The sequence below is a fragment of the Crocodylus porosus genome, unplaced genomic scaffold, assembly GCF_001723895.1.
Source record: "Crocodylus porosus isolate Cpor-Errol unplaced genomic scaffold, CroPor_comp1, whole genome shotgun sequence".
Classification (NCBI taxonomy): Eukaryota; Metazoa; Chordata; order Crocodylia; family Crocodylidae; genus Crocodylus; species Crocodylus porosus.
In genome coordinates, this window is record NW_017728948.1 from 29,215,726 (window position 1) to 29,225,693 (window position 9,968).

Consider the following 9,968-nt stretch of genomic DNA (forward strand, 5'->3'; position numbering starts at 1 on the left):
ATCTGTGGATGTATGACAAGGTGCAGTTGGCCTTCCTGACTGCATCCCCACACTGCCGGTCCATGTTCATCTTGGCATCAACAATGACTCCAAGATCCTTTTCTGCCTCTGCACTGATGAGAAGGGAGTTCCCCAACCTGTAGGTATGGTGCTGGTTCTTCCTCCCCAGGTGCATCACCTTGCACTTGTCAGGGTTGAAACCCATCCTGTTCTCATCCGCCCACCCCTGTAACCTGTCTAGGTCTGATTGCTCCTTATTCCTCCCATCTAGCATGACCACTTCCCCCCACATCTTAGTGTCACCAGCAAATTCGAACAGGGTGCTTTTTACCTGGGGCATCCAAACATCAAGCTTCCAGACTTGGGCTTGCACATAGGATGCCTGCCAAAGGATTTGGAGGTATCTGAAGCCCCTGGCTGGAGTGGATGATGCTTGCCGGTAGCAGAGCCACATATGGTTCTTGAATGTTTCAAAGAGATTTGGACCTGATCTGGCTAATTTGACCTAGGACACAAAAATTTTCCTTAAAAAAAAAAAAATGTGGCCACCTGTGGCACGAGGGTGAGTGCGGGCTGATCCACCACTAGATCAGGCACTGAGCTGATCCACAGGCCAGTTTGGGCCCTCAGAGTGCACCCATATGCAGCTGGCATTGTGCACCCACGATCGGCCCAGAGTGCAGCCATCAGGGTGTACCCCAAACCAGCCCCCACTCCCTGTGCGGCATGCAGGGCTGGTCCCTCACACACCACAGTGGCATGTGGGTCCGCTTCCAGACCCATGGGCAACTGGTGCCTCCTGGGTCTGGGGCAGCATCAGCAGAGCTGGCGAGCTCCCGCAGATGCCTCTGGCGAGGTCCTGCAGATGCCTCCGGAAGTGGTGGTGTGGATCTGGCAAGCATCTGCAGATGCCACTGGCAGGGACGGCCCTGTCGGGGGCGTTTGAGCACTTGCAGATGCCGGCGGTGGTGGAGGCAGGGATGACCCTGTTAAGAGGGACATGTGCCCCTTCCCCCATGCCCTCCCTACCAGTTGCCTATGCCCAGACCCATGGGCAGCACCCAAGACCAGATGATAGGGCCCAGGGCCTGGATCTGTGACGCCCCTGAGTTGGTCTATAAAGGTGCAAATTTACCTTGACAATAACTTTGAAGCCAGGTTTCCATGCCACACTAGATTATAGCTTGGTGATTAAGGCACTCTCCTGGGAATCAGAAGATATGGGTTTGGCCCTGCTCAGGGAGAAGAGTATCTAGCGCAGAGGTATCAAACATGGCCTATAGAGCCATTTCATCAAAGCCACCAGGCTATCAAGTGGGCAGCCAGAAGTTGTAGGGCATGGCCAGGGAGGAGTGGCCTGCTGCAGAATCTGGGGACCTTGAGCCCCAGTGGATCTGCCAGTTTGGCAGAAGAGTGAGTGAGGGTTGAAACAGCCCCAATGGCCTTCCGGTCACTTCGCCCATTGCCACTGCTATGGCCCTATCCTCAGCCACTGGCCCTGGGACTGCTGCAGCATACCTCATGCAGGAGCTGTCACTGCCATGTGCCCTGTGCCAGAGCTGGAGCTCATGGTTCGTCATGAGGTGCATGGTAACAGCAGCAGCTCCTACTCCAGCATGTGGTATGTGATATACAGCAGGAGCTGCAGCCACAGCTGCATGTATGGAGCCAGAGCCCCTTGCAGATCTAGCCTGCAGGGGGCCCCACAGTCCAGATCTGACCTGGAGCAGAAAGTGAGTTTGACTCCCCTGCCCTAGGACATTAGGCAAAAGGCATCACCACATGTCATGCTGCTCACATTCTTGACGTCAATGCAGCTGTCAGTTAGGGGTCTTGGTCCAGGCAGGTGTCTCCCTGCTGGACAGTCTATATCCTGAGATGACCAAAACACTTCCCTTGCACCCTGAGTCAGTTGTCTAAACTCTGAGGATAAATGGGAATTCAGACACGTCACTCTGCCTAGAATTTACTATTGGCCACCTGTAAGCATCTCTGTGCCAAATGGCTATGTGTAGGGACCTACCTATTGTAAGGCTTTGCGGATTTCACGGAAACTGTGAACTCTGGGATTGTCCACAAAATCTGCAAAATCAACAAAAAACTTAGTATGAATATAATGCTGGCTCTTCAGTGGGAGCCAGCAGTCCTTGCTGCCAGGAGGGGAAGGTGCCCACTGGCAGAGTGGCACAAAGGGCAGCAGACAAGATAGCAGCCGCCCCCTTGTCTCTCCTCCCTCTGGGTCCTTTCCGCCAATCAGTGCCTAGGGGCGAGGCCACACAAAGGACATCCAGCAATCAAAATGGCAGCTGCCTCCTCACCCCTCCTCCTCCAATCAGCACTGAGGGGTGGGGCCTCTCTGCCAGTTAGCACCAAAGGACTGGGCTGCCACATAATACCCACAAAAAACCCTTTGTCTTGCCATGATTAAGGTAGGTCCCAAATTACGTGGTCTGGGTTGTCCTTGGAAGGCATCTAGGGGTATGGACAGACTTACATTTGGAACACTTCATAGCCAAACCACTCCAGCTTTAACTCTCAATGAAGTAGTGTTAAAATCAGAGGCTTTTTCGTTCAGTTGTATTTCCCAATTTGTCCACAAGTAACAATTAAAACTTAACAGCTGCTGCCCCTTTGAAATGTTCCTGTTTTGAAACAGCTCCAAATATACATGTGTCTATACTCTAGGTCTTCCATTCACCATATACAAAGCTTAGTTGTGTAAGCTTGTCAATTTGCATTAAATTCCAGACATAAAGCCCCTAAATTTAAGGCACTGCCATGCCTGAAGTACGTTTTGTATTGTATCTGGTGTCTAATACATTTTTAGAGTGCTCATGGACACAATATAGACATAAAGGTTAAAACATAACTACATAACCTAGGAAATCTGTAGTGCTTTGAGACCTCTGCTGACCGTGAAGACTTTGTTTTACATCTTCTCCAAAAGACAGCACCTTAGCAATAGTGTGTTTCCACAACTTGTTTGGGCTGCAGTCAGTAGGGTGTTGGGTTACCTACTTCAGAAGGATGTTGTGAAAATTAATTAATTAATAGTTTTAAAGAGCTTCACAGTCCTTGAGTGAAAAGCAATAAAGAAGTGCAAACTATTGTTGTCACTTTTCAGTCCTATCTGATAGCAGTTTAGCCTGTTGTGTCTGTTTCTGTATGTGCCTGCATTAGCTCCATTGCTAATATATATTAAAAAGAATGTTGGCATTTTTTTCAAGCACAAAGAATTGTTTTGCATCTCATTTTATATCCCAAAGATTAATCTAATAACAAGTCTGTGCAGCATCAAACACTATTTATATACTTCAATTACCAAGCTTGGAGAATGGGTTATCATTTTCTAGTTTATGAACAGTTCTGATAGCAGGGACAGTGGTGACATTTAGAAAAAGAAGCACCACCACAAGCACCAGGAAAAAGTAATTTGATACAGCTGAGATGGCAGCAGAATTCAGGTGCCAATAATATATTTTCTGCATGCTGTGTCCCTTACCCACAGATATTTAACGTATCATAACAATCTAAAAAAACTGGATCCTTCATCAAGATTTCTTCTATGTGATTATGGTAAAGAAATAGATGTCATTTGAGTATGTCAATTAAACCTCTGATGAAACAATAGCCGTGCAATAGATATAGGATTACTTTCTGCAGAGACAAGCTCCACTGCACTACAGTGTAATGAAGTTCTTCTTTGCAACCATTTCAGGATGTTGTCACAGCAAATCTACATTTCGGGCTTGATTTTTAACCATTCAGTTTAGCCTCTGGAGTTTAAAAATGCAATGAGATATAAGTCTATGTTTTGAAGAATTTGCATTCCACTTGTGGATTTCTAAGCATCAGAAAAATGGAAAATATATCTAATTACTTCAGAGGGGCCTTGGAGAGGATTCCTTGAAACTACTAAGATGCCTGGCTGCTTTAAAAAGACATTGTTTGCACTGGCTTCTGCAATGAGCTTTGTGTCTTTTATCTTGATTGTTGTTGCAATGGCAACCCAAAAGTGGATAACTGGAAAAATTCTTTGTAAAACAGGAGCTGACTTGGTCAATGCCACAGATCCAGAACTAGTCAAGTTCATTGGAGATATTTACTATGGACTCTTTCGTGGGGGCAAAGTACGACAGTGTGGGTTGGGTGGGCGGCGGTCCAAATTCACACGTAAGTAAAGTTTTGGTTGAATATATTGAGTGATGTGTAAATAAATTTTAAAAGCCTCATAATTTCTTTGTTTATCATACCCATAGAATTAAAATAGTTATAATAGTTTAATAGTATTAAAATAGTCACAGCTATAGTTCATTCTACTTTGGGTCTTTATGGTTTGAAATATGGGCAGGAATTTCAGTGTATTTTCAGGCTTAATTAATTTATATATTTTTTCATTTATATTCTTGGATATGATGCCATATCACTGTAAAAGCAGGATAAGAAAAAATATTTCTTAAAACTCAGATGGAGCTTTTCTTGTCATTCCCATGTAAAGGCTGGTGCCCACTTTTGGCATACTACAGCCATCTCTGTAATAAGTACTACTGGACCAAAGGAATCTTCCAGTTGTATTTTTTACATGCTGCTCTCTAGGTACCCCAGAGTACACATGCCATGGCAAATATTCTGGCTTCATTTTTTTATGGGTTGGGAGATATTTCTATTTCTTCTTGATAATTTTGGAGGAGATGTTGAGTCCTGACAAATCTCAGCTTTCTATGTAAAACCTAGTATTCTCCTGAGGCATTTGCTTTCAGACCATTTAGAGGCCTGTCTGTACCTTTGGTGGACTACTTAGCCTTCAGATCTACATTAAGGTAGCACTTGAGCTGAAGTTTCGTGGCTTGGTTTCTACCTTGTGGATTTTCAACAACCAAATCTTGCTTCAGCTAATCACTGCAGCTAATGCCTTGTCATGCTGTCCTATTACCAGACACGGCCTACTCCTACCTCTGTCCAGTTGTCTCTAAAGGGTGAGGGATAGGAGGTGGAATCATGGATGTCTGATCTTTGCCTTCTTTTATTTGCACCGCTGAGAGAGAGCATTAGGCATGCAGATGTAGTTTACCTACCCATCCATGCCGTTATTCATTATTCGCACAAACCTTGCTGGCTGCTAAGTTGAATGGAGGAAGGGGAGCTTATGCCTCCTTTTGGTCATTTGCACAACTGTGTAGGGTGAATCCAGCTGTTGATAAAGAGACTTTTTGATGAATTACTATGAATTACTAAAATAGACTAGTTCAACTGTGACTCCTGTGATACAGTAGTCAGAAGACCAAAAGCTGCAGTTCTTGTGTAAGCCAAACTCTCATGACCATAGAGTCATAGGATTAGAAAGGACCTTAAGGTTATCAGGTCCAACCCACTGCATGAATGCAGGATACAGTGGGAGTTTTCCCTGCCAGCAGGGGAAGACAGGACCTTTAAAAAAATGCAGTCACTTAGTCAATGGATATAGTAGAGATGTACCTTTCAAAAATTAATTAAAAGATCTGAAAGATTAGACGTTACGGACTCAGTGGTGATACCTTTCCGAGAGGGACAGCTCCAGTGCGGAGTAGAAATGTGGTGGTCATACAGATGTTCCAGCACTGTTTTGTTTGCACGTAGCCAGCCAAAGGCAAAATGCTTGAGGAGGCCCTAGGAGAGAATACCCTTTCCCAAGAAAAGGAGCCCAAGAGCAAGACTGGAGTGCATGCTGAGGACCTGTCCAAGCCTGGTGATTTCAGGCTCCACAGGGAGGCAGTAAAGACCCTTATTGTTGTTTCTGAAATGGGCACAGAACCCCAGTGGCCATTCCCCCAGGGGCACATCATCTCTGACCCTGTGCTTGAAGAGGAGATAAATAGAGTCTCTTTATAGTCTTATCACCTCCCTGAGCAATCTGAAGGTTATACAGGGCTAGATTTAGGGTGTTTTTTGTCTTCTCCATCTCTTCTGTCCTCGATGAGCCCCAGCATAGATTGAATTTTCTAAATCCCCCATAGTTCTCTTCTGAGAAAATTTGGTCTTTGGCTCTACCACATTGCATTTGTGAGGACTCACAGGTGGGTGAAAGAAGTTACCATTGCCTGGGAAGCAGAGGCAAAATTCATAAGTACCTTGTCCAAGTTAAGGAGTTACTAGAAGTCCTGTATGTGTTACTTCAAAAAATTTCAGACCAACCCTGGCTGGATACTCTTAGGCAGACGCTCAAGAAAGCTAGCTTTTTCTTCAGCAAAAAATACTCTAAAAATAAATAGATAGTGAAAAGGGTGGCCAATATGGTCACTGATGTACTGACACAAATAAAAATGCTCCCAAATAGAAAGGTCTTGGGAACATGCCTGGAAAGAAGTCCTAAGGGCCTCTAATGAGCACAATCAGGGTCCAGGAAAAACATTTCTATAGATGGGGACTTTGAACAGACAATGGCTATACCTCTACCTGGTGCAGAGGAAACCTGAGAATAGAGACCAAGACAAATGCAGAACACAATTACCTTAAAAAAAATATTGGGTTGGGAAGAGAGGGATGTTCAGGCACACTGGCCTTATAGTAATAATATTTTAAAGGTAAGCCAGAGCCTGAAGATTGACACTAACTAGAGGTGTGTACACCAGTTGCTTTTTTCGCCATTTAAAGTGCTGTGTTGCTGTGACTTAACAGAAGTGAATGGCTTTACAACACTTTCAAATGGGTACAGTGCTGTAAAATTAACCCTTGTTAAATGAAGTGTTAAATCTCCAATGCTTTAAATAACTTCTGTATGCTTTTTAGGAGGTGCAGAAAAAATGTAGCAGTTCCTAATTTTTTAATGCTAAAATGAGTAACCTTAATAATATTGCAACATGTTCTATTTTTTCTGCTGATATTATCATCAAGGCAGAAATTGCTTGTTCATTCTCATTAATTATTGTGTCTGTAATAGCCATATATTGAGGTTAATTAGATTAATATGCTACCCTTCCCAAAATGGCTCAGGATGGCTTATCATAAACATAAGATAAACAAGTAAAATAATAAAATAGTAAGTAATAAAATAACTCCTCAAATACCTCAAAATGTAACCCCATTTGCTAAAAACTTGCCTAAATAAAAACGTTTTACAATGCTTCCACAAGATGTCCAGGGTTGGGCTTAGATGGGCCTCAAGGAGGCCTCAGGGCAACTGAACCTACAGTTCAGTGACTGGACCTGACTGAGCAAGGCACTTAGGGCATCTTTACACGTGCTCCAAGGGTGTGGGACGCTTTAATTAAATTAGCTCTGGGAGTCACTTTAATTAAAGCACTTACAGCATCTTGTGTATTCAGCTTCCCACACTTCAAAATGGTGGTGGGGGCTTTAACTAAAGGTCATTGAATGAGCTTTAGTTAAAGTGCCCCCACTGCCATTTTGAAGCACACGGACACTCATGCACAAGACATGGAGGCAACTGGAGTGTGCCAATTAACACACTCCACTGATGCGGTGTAATGTAATGTGATGCGGTGTAATGTAAAGCATGTCAGACCTGTGTCCCTGCATGTACACAGGCATCCTTAAGTACATGCATAATGCTAAGTATAATGGTTCCAGTAAGGGGCCTTTAAGTACCATGCTGAACCGTGGGTCTACTTGACTCAAAGAAAGGAACCACGTTTTTCATCTACACTTCACTTGTTGCTCATATAAGTTTGTTGAGAAGCAGGCGGACAATTCAGACAATACCACTATTATTGCTATAAGTATAATATACATATAAGTTAATTAAAGCTCATGGCATGACATTTCGATCTCAAGCTGAACTCTTCCTAAAATTCAGAAATATTTAGAGCTAGAATTCTGGCTGGCGCTTACAAGAATGATAGGACAAGCTGGGAAGATCAAAGTGAGTGAAATTCAGATTCAGTGCTCTTGTCTGGGTTTACTGCTTAATAGACATAATATGCAGTAATATATTTTCCAGTATAGTCTCCTATAATACAGACATTAATAAAACTAGGGCAAGAATACATGAGCCTGCAACCCTGACCAACACAAGTATTATAAGAGAATACTATTCTCAGGTAAGAACATCCTCATTTCTTTACTTTTGCCATCAGATAATTCAACCATCATGAATTAACACACCTGTTTCTACCAGATTACTTGTAAATAAAGTCCTATTACAGTGAGCATAAATCAGTTAATCAATATAAGGTTAACTTTTAATAACCAGAAAAAGGTATATGCTGCATAAACTAAATATTTTTTCTTGACAGTCTTCCCACATCTGGTCAAAAAGCTGAATACAGGCCTTCATGTGATGATTATAATCTTCCTATGTGTCGCCATTTCTTTTGCTCTGATCAGTTTTGGATTCTGCATTCTCAACATAATCCAGGTTCCATATCGAGCTATTAAAGGTCCAGCAGGTATATGCCTATGGAATTTACTTGCAGGTAAAATAATTTGTACTACTGAATAAATAGCAACACTAAATTGTGTTCACATGTTAAAACCTCTTGCTCTTCCTATATGTACATTTCTAATAAAAGATAAATGTTTGCATTGAATTTGTACCTACTGTAGTAAAATAAATTCAAGGCATTTCAGATGCTACTATAGGTTGTTCTTCATGAACAGAGAATTCATATACAGTCTCAATATCAGTTGCAAGAGCACTTTTATAGCAATATAAGAAAGGTGCAATGCTTAATCACATGTCTAATAAAGGCTCCAATTCAGGAAGACACTTAAGCACATGCTAAGCACATCCCCATTCTGGATACCCAATCATACATTTAACCTGAAGTGTTTACTTAAGTCATGTTCTCCTAAATTAGATCCAACACATCCAACTTGTTTTGAAAATGATGATGAATGCCTTTTTCATTCTGTTGCAGGTGGCTTTACAGCATTGGCAGTCGCTAGCTTTATAGCTGCTGTTAAACTTCATCATCTCACAGAAAGAATTGCCAATTTCCAGGAAAATTTTCAGTTTGTAGTCTTGGAGGAGCAGTATGAAGGCTCTTTTTGGCTTTGTGTGGCAAGTGCTACAGCTCATGGAGTAAATTTGTTGCTAATAGCCCTAAGTGCAATTCATTTCCCTGAATTTAAGACTAAAACAGAAGAGGCAAATGTTACAGCAGAAGACATCATGTACTAATAACTTTCTCCATCATTAAATTAGGTTTTTTTGAAATTAACTGTTGTGATTAAAAGCAGCTCCTTGGTTCTGTAATTTTTTTTTTATTTGGATGGAAATTCTGGTTTCATAAACAATTAAATTGCTACTGGCAGAATACATAGTGTTTTCAGGCCATTTGATGGTACCAGCAATACCATTGGCTGGAAAACAAACTACAACATCTGCACTGCTTAAGAACTATCCAATATGTAAAGTAATGCAGTTACTTTCTAGAATGTGTCCATCTTTTCAAAAATCTGAGGTAAAATATGATTTCACAAAAGTCAAACAGTGCTCTTCAGTTAACATAAAGAAGAAGATACCTGCATCATAATATATTGGCTTCCAAGCTAATAGACTACAGTCTTATTGCAAAGCATAGAGAACAGATCCTGGACTTCTGTATTAAACACCATTGCAAATTAGTTTCTCAGATTATTAAAAAAATCTGAGAGAACCAATGGAGTACCCTATTCTTAATGATGTACTGCAGTGCTAGAAAGGTAAACTTAAATTAGCTAGGAGAGTGAAATCAAACTGAGAGCACATGACTAAGGGCATACAGTAAGATTTTAAAAATAAAAAATAAAAAAGCCAGAAACTAGATAACCTAAAGAGTATTCTGACAGATATATTGGCTCAGGCCTCTGCCAATTCTTGTTTTATCTGAAAACAAATGAAAATAGCACATATGAAACACTATTAAATGAAAAACTTTTTATTAAGACACTTATGTGTGGCAAAGTTTTGTTGGTTGGGGGGTTTTTTTGAGAATACTAATACCAGCATGGCATAAGTATTCAATCACTTGTTGCACCAGACTGCTGAG

General features: G+C 41.8%; 1 protein-coding gene across 1 annotated transcript; it reads left to right on the forward strand.

Moving 5' to 3' along the window:
* The first annotated feature begins 3,844 nt into the window (after window positions 1-3,844).
* Window positions 3,845-9,187, forward strand: CLRN2 (clarin 2). The gene is made up of 3 exons (XM_019553333.1): window positions 3,845-4,173; window positions 8,232-8,411; window positions 8,856-9,187. The coding sequence occupies exons 1-3, from the start codon at window positions 3,921-3,923 to the stop codon at window positions 9,116-9,118; spliced, it is 696 nt and encodes a 231-aa protein (XP_019408878.1). The 5' UTR covers window positions 3,845-3,920; the 3' UTR covers window positions 9,119-9,187.
* The last annotated feature ends 781 nt before the right edge of the window (window positions 9,188-9,968 follow it).

Coding starts and splice junctions, on each gene's coding strand:
- CLRN2 (XM_019553333.1), top strand. CDS start 3,921: ATGCCTGGCTGCTTTAAAAAGACATTGTTTGCACTGGCTTCTGCAATG. Junction 4,174..8,231: donor GCGGCGGTCCAAATTCACAC/GTAAGTAAAGTT, acceptor TTTTCTTGACAG/TCTTCCCACATCTGGTCAAA. Junction 8,412..8,855: donor CCTATGGAATTTACTTGCAG/GTAAAATAATTT, acceptor ATTCTGTTGCAG/GTGGCTTTACAGCATTGGCA.